Source organism: Corythoichthys intestinalis, chromosome 3, assembly GCF_030265065.1.
Source record: "Corythoichthys intestinalis isolate RoL2023-P3 chromosome 3, ASM3026506v1, whole genome shotgun sequence".
Taxonomy (NCBI): domain Eukaryota; kingdom Metazoa; phylum Chordata; class Actinopteri; order Syngnathiformes; family Syngnathidae; genus Corythoichthys; species Corythoichthys intestinalis.
In genome coordinates, this window is record NC_080397.1 from 42697115 (window position 1) to 42718553 (window position 21439).

General features: G+C 38.3%; 1 protein-coding gene across 2 annotated transcripts in view; it reads left to right on the top strand.

Moving 5' to 3' along the window:
• Positions 1-4010: 4010 nt before the first annotated feature.
• npr3 (natriuretic peptide receptor 3) overlaps positions 4011-21439 on the top strand; it is a 43815-nt gene continuing 26386 nt past the window's right edge. The window contains exons 1-2 of one of the 2 annotated variants that reach the window (XM_057832938.1): positions 4014-5010; positions 20087-20209. In XM_057832938.1, the coding sequence (XP_057688921.1) occupies positions 4353-5010; positions 20087-20209 (781 nt within the window). In that variant the 5' untranslated portion in view covers positions 4014-4352. Of the gene's footprint in view, positions 5011-20086; positions 20210-21439 lie in introns of both variants that reach the window. The other variant, XM_057832939.1, reaches the window with a different exon arrangement.

Here is a 21439-nt window from a genome sequence, read left to right on the forward strand (position 1 = left end):
TATAATTAATGTATGATTATATGAAAAAATGTCTGCATAGGGTGCAAATAAAAATATTAAATACCGTATATAATGTAGAAAATAAATACATTTTAATTAATAAAGAAATGCACTAATAGGTATTGGGTGATACTCTATAAGCAGCTTCTTTTCAGTTCTATCGTTTCCAGTAGAGTTCACTACATTTCCCACAGTTTAATTAACGTTAACAGTAAAAAAGACGTACAGGAGGACACTTCTCTCTATGCAGCTTCTTACTCAAGGTTTACAGGTTAGCAAGTTCACACAGTTTTATTATTATATTAACTCTGATTCAAGTCGGACTTTCAGTAGCAAAATTAGTGGTGTGTTCCCCAACCTCCACACCACTCATGGCGTGTTCCCCACCTCAACAACACTGACGTCTTTTTACATTACTTACAGTGGGTGCTTCTGCTGCTGCCCGGAGGAGAAAAAAACTTCAAATAGACTGCATGTCGTCGACATGTAATTCTTTGGCGGCTGTTTGATTGTTTATGTGCGGGAGGAGGGGGAGGAGGGGTCAAGTCATCAGCCAATCAAATGTGCATTTGAGGGGGAAAAAAATGGACTGGCACATTCAGCACGTGAAAAGGGGTAAATGTAAGTCTGAACATAATGAAAATAATTGACTTCATAATAATAGTGTCAATTTTATCCTTACAATGTATGGGAAGACAATCAAAATTACGTATTTAACAACTATTATAATATAAAATGCAAATAAGATTGCTTAAAAGTTGGTTGGGACAATTTGAGTATCCTGAACAGTTGGTAGTGTTATGTCCCTACCGTCCATATGCAAACCTACGCCCTTGCCATGTACTAGTCCTTCTCAAAAAATTAGCATATTGTGATAAAGTTCATTATTTTCTGTAATGTACTGATAAACATTAGACTTTCATATATTTTAAGATTCATTACACACCACTGAAGTAGTTCAAGCCTTTTATTGTTTTAATATTAATGATTTTGACAAAAAAAAAGTCAAAAAAAACCGAATAGGCTGTTTCCAGAGTGCTGTATCATAGCACCTCAGTGGGAAGTCTGTGGGGAGGAAAAAGTGTGGCAGGAAACGCTGCACAACCAGAAGAGGTGACCGCACCCTGAGAAAGATTGTGGAGAAGGGCCGATTCCAGACCTTGGGGGACCTGCAGAAACAGTGGAATGAGTCTGGAGTAGAAACATCCAGAGCCACAGTGCACAGGCATGTGCTGGAAATAGGCTACAGGTGCCGCATTCCCCAGGTCAAGCCACTTTTGAACCTGAAATAGCGGCAGAAGCGCCTGAGTTGGGCTACAGAGAAGCAGCCCTGGACTGTTGCTCAGTGGTCTAAAGTACTTTTTTCAGATGAAAGCAAATTTTGCATGTCATTCGGAAATCAAAGTGCCATAATTTGGAGGAAGATTGAGGAGAAGGAAATGCCAAAATGCCTGAAGTCCAGTATCAAGTACCCACAGTCTGTGATGGTCTGGCGTGCCATGTCAGCTGCTGGTGTTGGTCTACTGTGTTTTATCAAGGGCAGGGTCAATGCAGCTAACTATCGGGAGATTTTGGAGCATTTCATGCTTCCATCTGCTGAAAACCTTTATAGAGATGAAGATTTCATTTTTCAGCACGACCTGGCACCTGCTCACAGTGCCAAAACCACTGGTAAATGGTTTACTGACCATGGAATTACTGAGCTCAATTGGCCTGCCAACTCTTCTGACCTGAACCCCATAGAGAATCTGTGGAATATTGTGAAGAGGAAGTTGAGAGACACCAGACCCAACACTGTGGATGAGCTTAAGGCCGTTATCGAAGCATCCTGGGCCTCCATAACACCTCCGTGCCTCCGTGCCACGCCGTATTGAAGCAGTCATTTCTGCAAAACGATTCCTGACCATAGGCTTGCCACCCGTCTCTTGAAATATGGAATCGTTCTGTAATTGGGAATTAGAAGTTGCGTTCTGTATTGAACCAATACGGAACGCAGTTTATTCCGTATTTCACAATTGTCCAATGGGTCGACCCCGCGCGACCCGCGGCTCCTGCGTGTTGAGCAGCGGTGCGCCCAGCCCATGCACGTCTGTCACACAAACACACACCTGCGCTCATGAGTGACCACTGAACTGAGCCAACAATAATGAACAAAAAGGGCAGGAGATATTAAAGACAGCAAGATAGTTATCTGCCTGCCCGCTGCTGTCTGCCCTGCACTGCGCGCCACTTCCGGGTTCGTTGCCTAGTTACCTCGCTCTCTCTGCTCAGTGCACCGCCCAGCGCGTTTTCTAAACTAACATGTCTCTTCAACATTAGAAGTTCAGGACACCCCACGTCATCCTCAAAAGGGGAAACGTCTCCAAAAATTAGACTGGAGTGGCTCGATAGAGTCACTGATGATGATTATAATGCGAACTGCAAGGCAGGCAGGAAAGTTTTTGCAGTGTCTCACGGAAGTGTAAAACAGCATGCTGCAGGGGACCTCCACAAACGGAATATAAGATCCCAGAAGAGCCTTCGTCACAATTCTTTGTACCTGAAACATCCCCTGAGCTTGATTTGGTATGTTATTATGCTCTTGTATATGTATAACATATAGGCTATATTTATATTTACCTTCATCTTGCATTGATAGGAGCATAGCTAGGCTATTTCAGTTGCTACTATGGTTGATTACTTTTGGGAATGTTGATTTTTTTTTTTTTTTTTTAAACATGCATTTATTATCAATCAATACGGAATGAATTTATGTACCCATAAAGAACATGTTATTTTGTTACGCTAACTAATGCTACTTATTTGGAATTATTCCTAATAGATTAACAGCAAATAAACACCGAATAAATAGTCCTACTGCAAATATATGCTATCTATTGATTGATTAATATTGAATTTGACATCATCCCACTCCTACCCTCTAAAGTACTGCAGCTGAGGTGACACAGGTATACCACACAGTAAAACGTAGCCAGCCAGAGCTACAATAGTGCTGACTGTGGACACAGGCTCAATCAGAAGATTTTTATGTGATTCCAAAATGGTGAAGAAAATGACTTTGGGGAGAACAAGCAAGAGGCACTGTTGAAACAAGTCCTGCGTCCAAAGGCAGTGGGTGATGTGCTTAAGATCTTAACGTCACACATCCCATTCTCCATACAGACTGATGCCTCGAATAAATTGAGCAGGAAGATGTTCCTCTTGCTGTCCAGTACTTCAGTCCAGAGTATGGGCTCACCAACAAAATGCTGGACTTCATAGAGAATGCAGACGAGTCAACTGCTGGAATTGTAGCTTCCCTTAAGAAATTTGGCTTGTCAATGCATCACGTGACCGGATTCAGTGCCAACAACACAAATGTTAATTACGATATTCACAACTTCGTTTTCACTAACCTGCAGAAAAGAAAAAAAAAAAACAATCTGCTGCAACGAAACTGCCATGCCCGCAAAGTGCACAATACAGTTTTCTCATCTAAAAATACATACATTTCTATGCATTTTAGGAGTTTTGGGGATGCCCCTTTTTTTCGCCCGTAAGGCTTTGGGCGCGAGGGGGGGCGTCCCTTATTTCTATTTCTGAAAGGTGGCAACCCTACCCGACCATGTATTGAGTGCGTAGCTGATATAATTAATTGAAGGTTGACTTTTTTTGTATTAAAAAACACTTTTTTGTATTGGTCGGATGAAATATGCAAATTTTTTGAGATAGGGAGTTTTGGTTTTTCTTGACTTTTTTTTGCCAAAATCATCAATATTAAATTAATAAAAGGCTTGAACTACTTCAGTTGTGTGTCATGAATCTAAAATATATAAAAGTCTAATGTTTATCAGTACATTACAGAAAATAATGAACTTTATCACAATATGCTTTTTTTTTTTTTTTTTTTTTTTTTTAGAAGGACTAGTATATATACTAGTACATGACTTGGCTGCAAGTGTCATATGAGTGCAGGTATCACCAGGCTGTAGCTGGACCCTTTTCCTATGCATTGCTGCTGTGTAGCTTTAAGAAGGAGGTGGGGAGCGTTCCAATGACGCACGACGAAGCCCAAGAAGATGCTTCAAAACTCCAGGCCACAGCCAGCGTGTGTAATGACCACATACTGGTGGAGACTATCCTAGCTGGCAAACAGTTGAGAAGATCATTTAAAACAAATTCAAGGAGATCTCAATTCAAAATAAAACATGCACTTTTGAAGATTTTTTTTTCGTCCAGTAGAGTAAATAATAAATAAACTACTGTCACGGCGGAAGGCGACTACAAGTGCATTGCCAAGTGGAGCCTTGGGGGGGAAAAAACACAGTTGAGCCTCTCGACTAACATTTTTTGGTGATTTAACAGGTCGGGTCATGTCACTCTTCAGTTCGCTGTGGGTGTGCTTTTTTATCTTGTGTAAACAAGTCGTGACACACACCATCACCGATGAGATAGATGTGGTGGTATTTTTGCCCCAAAATGACACATATCTTTTTTCATACGCGAGGGTCGCTCCGGCGATCCGGTACGCGCAGATGAAGCTGAAGACGACCGGAGCCCCGTACTCCGATCTCCACTTCAACATCCACTTCGAGAACTCCAATTGCGTCAATGACGCTGTCTTCAATTTGGTGGACAGGTCGTGCGAGAAGAAGCCCGATCTGATTTTGGGTCCAGTCTGCGAATACGAGGCGGCGCCAGTGGTGAGACTGGCTTCCCACTGGAATATTCCGGTGATCTCAGCAGGTGCCCTGGCCACGAGTTTTAGCAACAAGACGACCGAATACTCCCATCTCACCCGCATCGCACCATCCTACGTAAAAATGGCAGAGACCTTCAGCGCTATGTTCAGGCACCTCGCATGGAAGACGGCAGTGCTCCTCTATGAAGACGACAAAGAGGAGCAGAACTGTTACTTCACTGTGGAGGGGATTTATCTGATGACAGACCTGAGCATGAAAACATATGCTTTATCCCATGAAGTCCCGCTGGACACTGACGATATCATCCAAAGCATCTATGACACTCAAGGTAATGAGTCATTTCGTTAGGGACAAAAAAGATCTTGTCATTTAACTAGAAAATAGGATTAAATCAAGCAAACAATTCAATCAAAACTTTCCTTACAGAAGTTGATTCCAATCGGAAAATATTTATAGTGCAACAGATATCGCATACTTTAATATTATTGTGTTTTTTATTTAAATTGAATGATAGTTGACTGACAATTTCATATGTACAGTGATCCCTCGTTTTTCGCGGTTTATGGGGACCAGGACGCGTCACAATAAGTGAAAAACCGCGAAGTAGCGCCCCCCCCCAAAAAAAGTTTTTTCCCCCCTGTTTTTGTATGTGTTCAATATATTTATTCAGATTAAGCAATGGAAAGAGATACATCTCAGACATGATTTTTCACTTATTTTCCCCCAGCGTATAACAATAATAATAAAAACACTTCTATGTATATGTATATTTTAATAAATATGTTTTAATGCAATAAGTATAAGTTTTAAACATGCATTTGTCCCGCCGAATCATTTCTAAACAAGAAGTGCAACAGGTTTAATACATACAATACATACATATACATATAATACAACATAATTTAATATTTATTGTGTTTTTTATTTAAATTGAATGATAGTGGACTGACAATTTTATATATACAATGATCCCTCGTTTTTCACGGTTAATGGGGACCAGAACTCGGCGCGATGAGTGAAAAAAACATAAAGTAGCGCCCCCCCCACCAAACCCCCCCCCCCCAAAAAAAATTTAACAATTTTTTTGTGTGTGTGTGTGTTCAATGTATTTATTCAGATTTAGCATTGGAAAGAGATAAATACTGTATAAGATATTTTTTTCCACTTTTTTCCCTCAAAGTACAAACAAAACAAAAAAACAACAACTTATGTATAGATATGTATAGATATATATTTTGATAAATTGTATTTAAGCACTTCAAATGTAATGGTTATGTTTTAAACATGTTAATATCCCACCGAATTATTTTTAAACAAGAACAAAGTGTAAAAATGCTTGTCTTTATTAAATGTTTCTTTGGGTTAGTCCACTCAAATTTGCTCAATCTCCTCACTTACACACAATGAGCTGCAACAGCAACTGTTTAACAAGTTAAATGATGATTGACGCATGCGGCACTTTGATGCTGAGGCTTCCAGGGATCTGTGGCAAGATCAATCAGAAGACGTCTATCAGTCATTGTTAACCTTAATAAGCAACTCCAGTGCATTGCCTGAACATCAAAGAGCAGGGAGAGGGAGGGAGAGGGAGACTACGTGATCAGCTCGGGACAGCTCATCTGTATTTTTTTTTTGATTGAAAAAAAATCCACGATGGACTGAGGGCGCGAAGTAGTGAGGGATCACTATATAAATATATACTGCATATAATACTAAGGCTGTCAATTGATAAATGTTTGAAATCAGATGGTCACATTTTTGAATTTTGATTCAATTACTTAAATCATGTAATTTAGACATATTGAGGTGATTTTTTTTTTTTTTTTTTTAAGCTAAATTTGCTGTTAAGCACACCAGTCCGAACCTTTCCACTACTCTTTGCACTGGAAAATGGATCTACCTGATTCCTGATGGAACACCTGATGAATGCAATATTGTTTGTGGTTAATCATGAAGTCAACTTGTTAACTTTGACAGCCAAAATCTCTTAGTGAGGAAAATAAGTATTTAAACAACCAGCAATTTTGCAACTTCTCCCATGTAGAATTGATGGGTGGGTTTGAAATTTTCATGGTATGTGCTTGTCCACTGTGAGAAACAATCTAAAAAAAAAAATCCCAAAATCACAGTGCATGATTTTTTTAAACAATTCATTTGTATTATACTGCTGCAAATAAGTATTTGAACACCTGAGAAAAATCAATGTTAATATTTGGTACAGTGGTACAGTAGCCTTTGATTACAATTATAACGGTCAGACGTTTCCTGTAGCTTTTCACCAGGTTTGCACAGACCGGAGCAGGTATTTTGCGACACTGCTCCACACAGATCTTCTCTAAATCAATCAGGTTTCTGGGCTGTCACTGAGAAAAAAGGAGTTTGAGCTTCCTCCAAAGATTTTCTATTGGGTTTGGGTCTGGAGACTGGCTAGGCACCTACAGAACATTGATATGCTCTTTACAAAGCCACTCCTTGGTAATTCTGGATATCTGCTTCAGGCCATTGTCATGTTGGAAGACCCAGTCACGACCCATTTAAATGCTCTGACTGAGGGGAGGAGGTTGTTTGCCAAAATCTCAAGGTACATGGCCCTGGTCTTCCTCTCCTTAATGCAGTGCAGTTGTCCAGTCCCATGTGCAGAAAACACCCCCAAACCATGATGCAACCACCCCTTCACAGTAGGGATGGTGTTCTTGGGATGGTAGTCATTATTCTTCTTCCTCCAAACACTATGAGTGGAATTAAGACCAAAAAGTTCCATTTTAATCTTATATGACCACATGACTTTCTCCCATGACTCCTCTGGATCATCCAAATGGTCATTGGCAAATTTAAGACAGGCCAGGACATGTGCTGGTTTAAGCAGGGGAACCTTCCGTTCCATGCATGATTTTAAACCATGACGTCTTAGTGTACTACCAACACTGAAATTGGAAATTGTGTGTCCCAGCTCCTTCTGTGTAGTTCTTTGCTGATTCCTCACCATTCTTAGGAACATTGAGAACCTACAAGGTAGCTCTTGCATCGAGCCACAGTCCTAGGGAGATAGACACTAATGTTTAGCTTCTTCCATTTTCTAATAATTGCTCCAACAGTGGATCTTATATCACCAAGCTGCTTGGCAATTGCTCTGTAACCCTTTACAGCCTTGTAGAGGTCTACAATTCTGCCTCTGGTGTCTTTGGACAGCTCTTTGGTCTTGACCATGTTAGTAATTGGAGTCTTCCTAATTGTATGGGGTGGACAGGTATTTATATGCAGCTAAACACCTCGAACAGGTCAAAAAGTCGGACTCAAAAAGACTACCTCCACTCCACTTATTTGTTGGACTTTTTAAAGGGGACTAAAAGGTCTTAGAGGCTCAAAATTCTAGCCAATAGACAGGTGCTCAAATACGTATTTGCAGCAGTTTAATACAAATAAATTGTTTAAAAAAAAAATAACACACTGTGGTATCTGGATTTTTTTCTTCTTTAGATTATCTCTCACAGTGGACAAGCACCTACCATTAAAATTTCAAACCCACCCATCATTTCTAATTGAGAGAACTTGCAAAATCACAGGATGTTCAAATACTTTTTTCCCCTCACTGTTCATGTACATATACATTTAGATTCAAGAGAAACAGCAGAGTAGAGATATTGGTCACTGTGTAGTTGTAGCAGGGAAACTAGAGCTAGAGGGTGCTCTTTGCTCCCTTGCTTAGTGTAGTATATGGTATGCATGCACTTGACTTGGAATGACTTGTAGCTAATTAATATAATGCGTGAAGGTGCGCTTGACTCCAGAATCCCATTCTGACTACTACAATTGGATTTAAATTTTGTTAATTATGAGAAACTTTGAGAGGAGGTATAATTGAAGGTTCAACAAAAGCTATATATCATAGGCAAAATCACAGATTATAATGATAAATTGTTCAAATAAGTTTTCCTCTCTGAAGTAAAGCCCTTTGACTCATAAGCACTGTCCTAACCTTCATTGCAACTCTTTCATGCACTCCTGGAAGGAGTCTTGGGTGTTCCACATAGCTCATTTATACACGACTTTAAAACAGGATACTTTGTCATCCACATTGAAACCTTTTTTGATGGGGTACAATTGCTGCTGTAATGTTAATACACCCGGATGTTCTTAAAGTCACACTAACGGATGTAGTACGCTAAAAAGGTGATATATTTCACTTGAATACAATCTTACTAATGCACAGCACACCAGTCACTGAATGTGTAGTTCATGTGGATAAGATAATGCACTTTTACAATGTTCAAACAAAGTGATAGACTCTTTGATTAGCAGGCTTTTTTTTTATCATAATGTGAAATAATTATGCTCATGTGGTCTGTTTTGGGAGCTTTCATCAACGTGTCTCACACAGAGCAACATTGCTGCCGAGAGTTAGTTTTAAATGTTGAAACAATTGAACTGTGCTTCTCACTTTGGTATCAACAACCTGCTAGCGGTTTCTAATAAACGTACTTTGCGTGTTTTGACCTTCCACACTAAAGGGAGCCAGGGATAGAAAGACTTATAGTTCTTAAGAGATAAATGTTATTATGAGTTAAGATAATTTGATATTCGAACACCTCTTGATGTTTTCGTTTTTATACAATTTGTAAAACTAGTTTAACTAGTGGGTCGCTATTGTTGTCGATGTCGCAGGGTGGTGACGTCACATGGTTTACGTTGCCGGGCTTCCAGAGTAGCGACATAAACCTGCCATTGATGGAACATTAATGAGCATGACAGCACTGTCGATATTTCACAAAACGAGCAGCAAAAGCAAAATGAACAGGAAAGACGGGATAAGACGGGACGACAGTAGGAGAAAAAACAAAAAGGTGTTCTGCCAAAATGTGCTAAACCGGTGAAACGTGCAACAAGAGGCGAATTTGACACCCAAAGTACTAGCATGCGCTTTCAGCTTGTTTTGTTTAAATGCATACAGACAGAACATACTAAAGATGCCTTAAGAAAATACTCAAACGTAGTAATATCAAATAAGGGTGGTTTAAATATGCTGCGTGACTGATGTGGTGAACAGATCAACATTCTGCTTTTAAGCCACCACAAGAAAACACAATGCTTAAAAGTATGAGAGGGAAACACATGCAAAAAGTATTTTGAGGTAATGAAAAGGTACTAAAACACTCAATAAAAACACAAATAGTTAGTATTCGCCACTATTAACTGATGAACACATGTGTTGGACATCTTACCGCGTAGGAGGAATTGCAGTAACCCGGTAGTATTCCTTGAGTGAACGTGACAAACTACGTCATCACCTCGAGTGTCCATAAAATATGGCGCCCTCCGTAGGTCAAAACATGTACTAAATATTGTAGATTTTTAAATCAATGGCAATATTGTATATGTTTATAACAGTACTTCTCAAATAGTGGGGCAGGCCCCCCTAGGGGGGTGCAGAGTGATACCAGGGGTGGTGCATGTTACCTTGGGGAACATACTTTTTTGCTATACTAGAATAATGTATCATTTTCAAAGTGTGCGCAATATTTTTGAACAAAACAAGAGCACACAGCAAAAAGCACTGGAGACGAGCTAAGACGAGGAAATATGACTAAGAGTATGTAGCGTTTGGCTTTGACTTTTAATACAGTGGGAGACGAGAAAAGACCAGTCTGTGTCTAAAAAATGTTTGCAACAGACAGCAGGAAGCCAAATCAAATAAGATGTCACTTATAAACATTAGATCCCACTCACATTAATAAGCCACTTCATTTTTTTTCAGCCAAGATGTGCCGAATATTGCAAACAATCGTCCCGCTTTGTTTCGCAGTGTTACATCAGTAAACCAGCGAGCACTGTTAGCATCCTATAAGGTGGCATACCAAGTTGCTCAGTGCAAAATGGCAAAAATAACAACTGTCCCACTGTGCAATGACACTGTTGTTTTTGTTCGATTAATTTTTGTTTTTACGGTTAAATGGTTATTTTGAATTTCATAGTATTTATTGATTGATTTTATTAAAATTTATTTTTCACTATTAGATGGTCAAAAATGTACCGTAAATGTATTTTTACAGATTGGATGTGACTTTTTTTTTTTACTCCAGGCAAAGTGATGCACTTTGTCTTTTCTATACTTTTTTTTGTTTTTAATTCAGGCAAAGTGATGCACTTTTAAGTCTTTTCGATACTTTATTGTAAGTTGAGCTATATACTTCTTCTTTAATATAAAAAAGGACACAATATTATGCAGAGGTATACTTATATTAATAATTTATAGGCAAATAATACCAATTACAGTGGCAGCAAAGAGTTGTATGGATGGGGGCCGCGAAACGTTTACGTCTTCCTAGGGGGGGGCGTAACAGAAAATAATTGAGAAGCACTGGTTTATAATAACATATTTTAGTCAAATAGAACAATTGTGGCTTATTAAAGCCTACAAGTCTTTAAGTCTGAGGTTCCCTTTAAGCAAGTCAGTTTCATCTTCCCCATTGTCAAGGACAGCATGCGCCACATTTAAAGTGAATGATAAGAGCAGGGTTAATTGGCAGTGAATGGCGCTGGTGATAATACTTGTAGTCCATGCATTCTCATTTACGCACCAGAACTCCTATATGTTATTGTCCAATTTTACTTACTCCACTGTGCTAACGTGTACATAAAACAATCTCTGAAATTACAATTTGTATCAACCATAAAGGCATGAAGCAAACACATAGTGTTCTTCCCACTTCTGATGTTGAGATTCCAAAATCTTGAACGCCAAAATGCAGTCTCTATAAAATATGTGCCATTTGAGAGAGCTCCCTTGGGCTCCTGCAAAGTTAAAACCAATGACTTACTTTTACGGTAAAGCTCAAACATCACATGGTGCTCCCTAGAAGGGCAAAGACAGCAATATCATTCTGCACATACAGTAACGATAAACAGGAAATGCATCAGTCAACTTATCCGGCAGTCATTCAGTCAACACTAACGGAGACGGAATAATTTAAAAGGTTTGCGCCACTTAAATGTCATTTCTGTACCCTGTTCATAAGGAATTCAGCAACACACTGTACACCCTTGTTTTAGGAGTAACGATATTACAAATTTGTACAACAGTCCTTTATATCAAATAAACTCTTGTGTTACAAGTTGCTAGCCAACAGGGCAGTTGCAATCTAGCATTCACAGTCAATCAGTGCGCCATGTGCAGACCTCTGATAGTTTGTAACTGCTATTGGTGCTCTCGTAAAAGGAATATCTTAACGTTTAGAAATATTGCTGCTTGCTCGCATTGGCCCATGGAATCACTAACACAGGGAAAGCAGTGTGTGGAGAGCTTGGTGTAATTAAAGGTGCTGAAGTGCTGGCAAGACTGAGGTGAAGTTTGTCCCACTCACTCAGGGCATATTTCAGGAGGTGTGTTTAAGTGACAGACTTGTGAGGAATGTTCCAGCTAGAGTCTGAATCTTCCTTATTAATGTTAAGAGGGCAGGGGGGCCAATTGCTTGGCTTGTTTTTGTATATTCTCAATCTATTCATTAATTTATATACTGAACTAATTTATTTTCATTATTTTTTAATTAATTTGTTTTACAACTGGTGCAACAAAGAAAAGGATTGTATTTAAATTTCACCAGCCATTTGCACTAAAGTAAGGCTAAAGGCACTAAACCATCAATGACCACAGTATATACTAGGAGTGGGAACCTCTTGATACCTCACGATACGATACGATTTGCGATACAAAGCTCACGATAACGATGATCTGACGATACAATGATTATCGATACATTGGTCAGGAAATGATTCTAGGATATTCTACAAACAACTAATAAACAGAAAAACAAGCTTCTGCTGTAAATTGGAATGAGTTTATCATTAGTAGACGTCCAATCAAAACGGATTGAACGTCTATGACCGGTAGTGGCAGCCATTGCCAGGCAATGAGGTAATTTTGGGCCATTTAAGGTCATTTACCTATTCATTTTCAGTTACTTCCTGTTGATTTTGGGGTATTTTATGGGTCTTTTCCTGTTTATTTTGAGTTACAGAACAGGAAGAGACCTGGGAATCACCCAAACGAATAGGCAGTGACTCAAACTCAACAGAAAATGACCTGTAAATGCCCTAAAATGAACAGCAAGTGACCTGTAAATGCCCTGAAAATCGGACAGAATGACTGTGAATGCGCTGGTTTTGAATGAACGAACGTTCCCAGTCTAAATGGATTGGGCGTCGAGCACCGTCAATGCAGCCTTAGAGTTAACTGAGACACTATTACGGTGGAAAATTTTGGTAGCAACTTGTTGGTTCGTTTTTAGGTTTATTTTTTTAGACACTGACACCTTTTCAAAACGATTTCTCGATTCTTGGCAGGAGCATATCGATGACATTTTGGGATACAAAGTATCATGATAGATCACCATTTCGATATTTTGTCACACCCCTAGTTTATACAGTATCTACTCATATTTTTTTTTTTCATGGTAATGCTATCTTTCTCCAAATTTACTAATAATCTCTCTTGTAGAAGTGGACGCCTATTATCTTTAACATTTAACACACCCATAACAAGGTCCCAAAACAAGTCTGATTGGCTCATTCTACTCCTATCTGTACATGTATATACACTGCTGGCCAAAAGTATTGACACCCCTGCAATTCTGTCAGATAATGCTCAATTTCTCATTTACAAATGCTTTGGTAGTAATCATAGGAGGAGTTTGACTTTTGGGGCCAGGGGGGCACAACATGTTGATAACCCCAAAACGCAGTGTCAGCAATAAAATTAACTTACAAGAATATTTATAATTATAAGTTGACAATGAGCATTTTTTGTTTCCCATCATTCTTGAGGGGAATTCTAAATCAGGCTGCTTAGGCAATACTTTTCACCAAGATCGTCATCCATTGAATATGGTACACTCGCCGGTGTTGTGCCAATGTAGTTACCCCAGACAAAAGTTGTATCCCCTGGGCGGAGCCATATGGAGGTAGAGTTGTGTCTTTATTATTTAATAAAAAAAAGAAAAGTTGCTTCAATCAAATATATATTTTCAACCCCCCCCCCCCCAAAAAAGTTGCTTCAATCAAAAAAAAATTTTTTTTGAATGCTAACAAAGAAAATGTATGTGAAAGCTATTTTTCTTTTGATTTTTTGTTTGTTTGTTTGTTTTTGTTGTTTTTTTTTGACTGAAGCAACTTTTTCGATTGAAGTAATGTTGATTTATGTTTGGGCCACATTTGGGCTATGACAATTTTGTCATTTTTAATTCAATCAAAAAAGAAGTTGCTTCATAATTTAAAAAAAAAATTCTATTTTTTCAAAAAGAAAAATCACTTCAATCAAAAAACAAGAAAAATTTCAAATCATAGAAAAAGTTTTAGAATGCGAAAAAAAATATTTGAGATTGAAAAAGTTTTTGAAGCAATCCTTTTTGTGTTTGGGCCATATGTGTCTCAATCATTCAATCCCCCCCAAAAGTTGCTTCAATCAAAAAAATATTTTAAATCAAAGAAAAAATTCATTTGAAATATAAAATTGCCCTCCCCTAATATACAGTGTATATATATATATATATATATATATATAAAAATTTTAAAAAAATTATATGCAAAGCAAATGACCGTCTAAGGTGACACATGATCTATTCGAAAAAATATTTGGACCCATTGTAAAAATATATTTTTTGTCCATTTCATTTATTTTTGTAGCAGTTTTATTGCTTTACAACTTATATATATATATATATATATATATATGAAAGTCAATTACATGCAATGACACTTTTCTACCACCGGGCCCCCCCCTTAAATTCCGCATATGGTAGTAATATCTTCATTTATTTTGCTTGCAATGAAAAAACACAAAAGAGAATGAAAAAAATGAAATCATTATCATTTTACACAAAACTCCAAAAATGGGCCCAACAAAAGCCTACCCACGTACCACGTGCTCGCTGTATGGTTCCGCCCACTTGTCCGTCAAAACATAGTGTTAACCTGTTACGGCTACGTACATTTCTCCTATTTACGGCGTGTTTTTCTGCTCCTTAACATTAATAATCAAAATAGTGAAGGCGTGTGTGACTGTTGGTTGCACTAACAGAGAAGATGGAAGGAGAGACTAGAAGTTTTACCGTATTCCGAGGGATCCAAAGAGGAGAGCGAAATGGACGGCTGCAATTCGACGTGAAAACTGGACACCAAAAAATCACCACAGACTATGTATTAGTCATTTTATATCCGGTAAGATGCATTTAATATATATTTAGAGGGTTTTGGCCTGACAACCACAATTAAGATCATTGCTAGGCTAATCACCGACAACATACGACGTAGTACGACATAGTTTCAAATTCAAGATGTTTGTGACTTCCCTTTCTTCCACCATCGTTATTTTTTGAATAATATTTAGCTGGTACCAAGTGAAAGAAACTGGCCTCGTCTACGGGGCTGACAAATAACCACAATTAAGATCATTGCTAGGCTAATCGCCGACAACATACACGTATGTATGTAGTCAGAGTGCTATCGCTAAACCATATAAACATTAAAAGCCCTAGCTCCATTGACAAATGACACGAAATACATTAGACTTGACAGTGGATGTTAGCAAGAACAAAAGATTTTGAATTGAAAATTTCGTAACTCACCTTCCAAGCACAAGATTCCTGCCGAATTTTCGTGTACGAGGACCTGTTTCACCCAACCAGCAACGTAGCATTTATAAGCCTCGAAGCTCTTAAAGTTTTTCAAACTTTCGTGAGAATAGGCTGATTTTGTGTGGACAAGAAAGTTGTAAATATCAGGGTCAGGCAGAGACGGCGAAGGCAGCCGGTCAAAAATCATCGATTTAGGCATCAAATATGGATCTGGCGACTGTATAGAACGAAGCTTTTCCTCATAACGCCTTTTATGCAACAGATCCAGTGAGTTTGCGGCATCAGAAAGCACCGGGTCTTCCATGAAATGCATTTTAAATTCCGCCATCAATTGAAAACAATGCTAATACAGAGTCAAAATGACGGACAAGTGGGCGGAACCATACAGCGAGCACGTGGTACGTGGGTAGGCTCTACTGGCACCCTCAGCATAATACTTGGTAGCACAACCTTTCGACAAAATAACTGCGAACAACCGCTTCCGGTATCCTTCAATGAGTTTCTTACAATACTCTGCTGAAATTTTAGACCATTCTTCTTTGGGCAACTGCTCCAGGTCTCTGAGATTTGAAGGTTGCCATCTTCAAACTACCATTTTCAGATCTCCTCAAACGTGTTCTATTGGATTCATGTCTGGACTCATTGCCTGCCACTTTACAAGTCTCCAGTGCTTTTTCTCAAACCGTTTTCTAGTGCTTTTTGAAGTGTGTTTTGAGTCATTGTCCTGCTGGAAGACCTATGACCTCTGAGAGGGGCCCAGCTTTCTCACACTGGGCGCTACATTATGCTGCAAAATTTGTTGGTAGTCGTCAGACTTCATCATGCCATGCACACGGTCAAGCAGTCCAGTGCCAGGGGCAGAAAAGCAGCCCCAAAACATCAGGGAACCGCGCCATGTTTGACTGTGGGGGCCGTGTTCTTTTCCTTGAATGCATCATTTTTTCCCCGTAAACTCCATGTTGATGCTTTTTCCCCAAAAAGCTCTACTTTTGTCTCATTTGACCAGATAACATTCTTCCAAAACGTTTTTGGCTTTCTCAGGTAAGTTTTGGCAAATTCCAGCCTGCTTTTTTATGTCTCCGGGTCAGAAGTGGAGTCGTCCTGGGTATCCTACCATAGAGTCCCTTTTCATTCAGACGCCGACGAATAGTACATTAATAAACCCAAACAGATTGGGTGAACAAGGGGTCCGGGCTACATTTATCACAAATATGAACCTAATTCGTTGATATGTTAAATCAGGGTTGCTCATTATGTCAATCATGATCGACCAGTCGATCGCAACGCTAGTGTGAGTAGCTCGCGGCACCCCCTCCCCAAATAAAACTTTTTTTTTTTTTTTAATGTAAATAGTTTATTTTGTGTGTGTGTTGTGTTGTGTGAGCAACATATGAGGTTATGCAGCACTAGTCTCTCTCTAAGCAGCTTCTTGCTCAATTTTTTCTGTTTCTATAGTTTCCAGCAGAGTTCACTACATTTCTCACATTTTAATGAATGTTAACTTTAGAAAATACAAAGAGAAGGACACTTCTCTATAAGCAGCTTCCTACTCGAGTTTTGCAGGGTAGCAAACTGACAGTTTAATGTTATGTTAATGATGATGCAGTTCGGACTTTCAGTATCAAAATTAATTGTGTGTTCTCCACCTCTGCAACATTGGCATCTTTTTAAATTACTAACAGTGGCTGCTGCTGGCCAAAAAAAACCTTCTTTGAAGGGGGGCGGAGGAGAGGCATGTTGTCGACATGTATTTCTGTCGGGATTGCTTGTGTGTCGGAGGTGGGTCGAGTCATCAGCCAATCAAATGTGCATTGGGGGGGTGTATCTGCGCATTCAGCAAGTGAAAAGGGTTAAATGTAAGTTTGAACATAATAAAGCACCAGACAATCTAAATTACCTGATTAATTGAACTCATTATGTAATGAATATAGGGTTACTTAAAGGTTGGTGGGGACAATTTTGAGCATCCTGAAAAGTTGGTGTTCCGCTCTGAGACCCCCAATTTGGCCAAATTTCAAAATTGTCCTATATGCATGTGTGATACATCATTGGAAAGCTTAAAATCTCAATTTTCTGGGGGAAGAAAAATTTTGAACAGGACAGCATTTAAAAAAAAAATATTCAAACAGCAAAACACTAACTGGAGGTTAGAGCACGCAAGAGCATTATTAAAGACGCCATGATTTTAACGAGATATTATCATGTACGTACCTCTTTTTGATCCAAATACTCCATGTAGCATGTATGACCGAGTGTCAAGACACAGCTGTGAATGGCCACAACCGGATTTTGGGGGGATTTTATGGGTGAAACATGGTAATATAACAAGGTTCGCGATGCAGAAATCGCAGACATCAAGGAGTGGTCGAGATTTTGATTTTCATATATTTACCCTTTTAAACTTTTTTTTTTTTTTTCCCCTTTTTTTTTATTTGGATTGATTATTTATCATCTAAACTACTGGGGAAAATGCGACTGTAACGAAAAAAATACAATTAGGCGATAGTTATGAGGTAGATATCCGTGGACTATTTACAGACGCAAATTTTTTCATTTTGACGTAATTTGTTTAAAAGTTTAAAATACGTTAGTGAATAATTTTTTAAAGTTGTTTTTTTTTTTAAACAAAATATTACACATTGATGAATGATTCTAAACTAAAAATGACATTTAGAATAATAAAAACGATTACTTAGCTTCTTTTATGGCTAGGTTGAAACAAAAGCGGTTGCGTGATGTCTGTAAACGGGGGTTTCCTGGGTAAAACGGACAAATTAAAAATAATTCGGAGGCTTATTGCGCCATGAATCTGCTATGGCAGCATATAGACATATTGTTCCATCAAACACAACAGTTCTTTGGGCTTAAAATACAGCAGTTTATTTTAAAGAGGGGTGCAAGAACAGAAACTGCTTTTTCAGCCTAGTCTGTGTTTTCCGGCATATACATTATATACACAACTCAGGTTATCCACCTCCTTCACCACATCCATAAATCATTCTTTATTCACACACATGCACTGTCTTGTTACAACTGACTGTCTGACCTCTTCTGTTGATCTTTTAGTCACCACTGCAAAATAAACGGCCGACCTTCAATGCATACACACCTTCACATTTGTCATCTGTCACTCCGGCAGTGCAGCTCACAACTGTCTTGTTGCTCCAATCATTCTATTTATCCATTGATGAAACTATAACAGTCTTTTCCTCATGGACTGACATTAAATCCAACTAAACTTCTCAGGTTAAAGATCAATTAGGAAAACCAAAAAATATTTCTATTTGCTAAATGTCAGGATAATAAGATCATTAAGGAGAGACCTGGTGGTTTCTCTTCTTCCATTTATGGATAGTGGAGTGCACTGTCGAGAAGGAAACCTTCTAAGGTGCAGAAACTACTCTGTACACTTCTCTAGATCTCTGCCTCAAGGCAGTCTTGTCACAGAAGTCTGCAGAGTATTGTTCAAACCTCAAACTTGGTTTGTGCTCTGACATACAGTCAACTATGTGACCATATAAGGGGCAGAAAACACAGAAGGCTGAAAAAAGCAGTTTCTGCTCTTGCACTCCTCTTTAAAAGAAACTGCTGTATTTTAAGCCAAAACAATTGTTGTGTTTAATAGAACAATATGGCTATATGCTGCCATAGCAGATTCATGGCGCATTAAGCCCCCGAAATATTTTTAATATGTCCGTTTTACCCTGAAAACCTCCGTTTACAGACGTCGCGCAACCGCTTTTGTTTGAACCCAACCATTAAACGAAGGTAATTAATTATGTTTATTATTCAAAATGTCTGTCGTTTTTAGCTTAGAATCATTAATTGAAATCTCATATTTCGTCAAAAAAAAAAAAAAAACAACTGTAAAAAATTATTCACTCACATATTTTAAACTTTTAAACAAATTATGTCACAATGAAAAAAATGGCGTCTGTAAAAAAGTCACAGATATCTACCTCATAACTATCGCTCAATTGTATTTTTTTTGTTACGATTGCATTTTCTTCAATATGTTAGATGATAAATAATGGATCCAAACTAAGAAAATTAAAAAAAAAAAATGTTTAAAAGGGTAAATATATGAAAAAGAAAATCTCGACCACTCCTTTATGTCTGCGATTTCTGCATCGCGAACCTTGTTATATTACCATGTTTCACCCAAATCCAGCTCTGGCCATTCACAGCTGAGTTTTTGGATCAAAACAAGTAAAGTATGCGATAATATCGCATTAAAGTCATGGCGTCTGTAATTCTGCTGTCGCGTGCTCTCACCTTCAGGTAGGGTTTTGCTGTTGAAATTTTTTTTTTTTTTTTTTTTTTTTCAAATGCCCTCCTGTTCAAAATTTTTCTCCCCCCAGAAAATTGAGATTTTATGCTTTCCAATGATGTATCACACATGCATATCAGACAATTTTGAAAGTTGGCTAAATTGGGGGTCTCGGAGCGGAACTTCGACTAACCAGAGTGTTTTCCGCTATGGGTATGCTTTTAAAAATCATGTTAACTACATTTAACGCAGGTGGGCTCCAATTAGGATGTGGAAACACCTCAAAGAACCCAACTGAATTTTGTGCTCTGTGGCAAATATACATGCTATTTCTGTTTGTCTCAATCCTAAAAAGAATAAAAATGTCGTTTCTATTGTCATTCTGAGTTGTTTGTTTATCATTATGGTGCCAATGTGACAAAATGTGTAGAAAGTCACGGAATCATACTTTTAACCCCACCCCTCTTCTGGTATGATCAATTTTGTTAAACTTTGTCTTTTTCTTGCAGTGGTAATCTTGTGTATGGACGCCAATAAAATTCGAGAAATTATGCTTGCTGCACACCGGCGCCGATTGACCAGTGGAACGCATATGTTTTTTAATATTGAACTCTTCAATGCATCCTCTTATGGTAAAGCTTATAGAAGCAACATTATGTCTGAATAATGCATCCTGTTTACCGTATTTTTTCGGACTATAAGTCGCACCTGAGTATAAGTCGCACCAGCCATAAAATGGCCAACGAAGAGGAAAAAAACATATATAAGTCGCATTTTTGGGGGGAAATTTACTTGATAAAATCCAACACATAGAACAGATATGTCATCTTGAAAGGCAATTTCAAATAAAAATACAATACAGAACAACATGCTGAATACGTGTACAGGATGATAATTTTACATGAGTCATTAACAACTAAAGGCGAACGTGGCCGGTATGTTAACATAGCTATTAAGAGTTATTCAGATAATTATAGCATAAAAAACATGCTAAAAAGTTTACCAAACCACCAGTGTCACTCCAAAACACCTAAATAACATGTGAAATGATATTATAATTAGGGTTGTTCCGATTATGATTTTTTGCTCCCGATTCGATCCCGATCGTTTTAGTTTGAGTATCTGCCGATCCCGATATTTCCCGATCCGATTGCTTTTTTTTTTGCTCCCGATTCAATTTCAATCATTCCCGATAATTTTTCCCGATCATATACATTTTGGCAATGCATTAAGAAAAAAATGAATACAACTCGGACGAATATATACATTCAACATACAGTACACAGGTACTGTATTTGTTTATTATGACAATAAATCCTCAAGATGGCATTTACATTATTAACATTCTTTCTGTGAGAGGGATCCACGGATAGAAAGACTTGTAATTCTTAAAGGATAAATGTGACTTTGTATATTGTGACTAAATATTGCCATCTAGTGTATTTGTTGAGCTTTCAGTAAATGATACTGTAGCCATTTAACTGTTCTGCCCAAATGAATGATGGGAAGTGCAACCATGACTGTGCGTAGTGGCACCAATTGATATATCTTCTCTGCATTGGGAAATAACAGGGTGTTAAGAAAAAGATCAACTACTACCTTTCTTCCCCACATTGCATCCCACGATATTTCTAATCAGTGGGAGAGGGAATGTAAGGCTTTAGCCAATTAAAAAAAGGCTCCAAAGGCTGCCAAATTTCACTCTACTCATTTAATGCTGCCTTTTAGCTCTATATATAGGTAAAAGGGCGCCATTATAGATTGAACGCGACAATGCGTGAGTGGGTCGTGCAGCACATGCGTTAATTGCGTTAAATATTTTAACGTGATAAATTTGAAGAAAAAAAAATTACCGCCGTTAA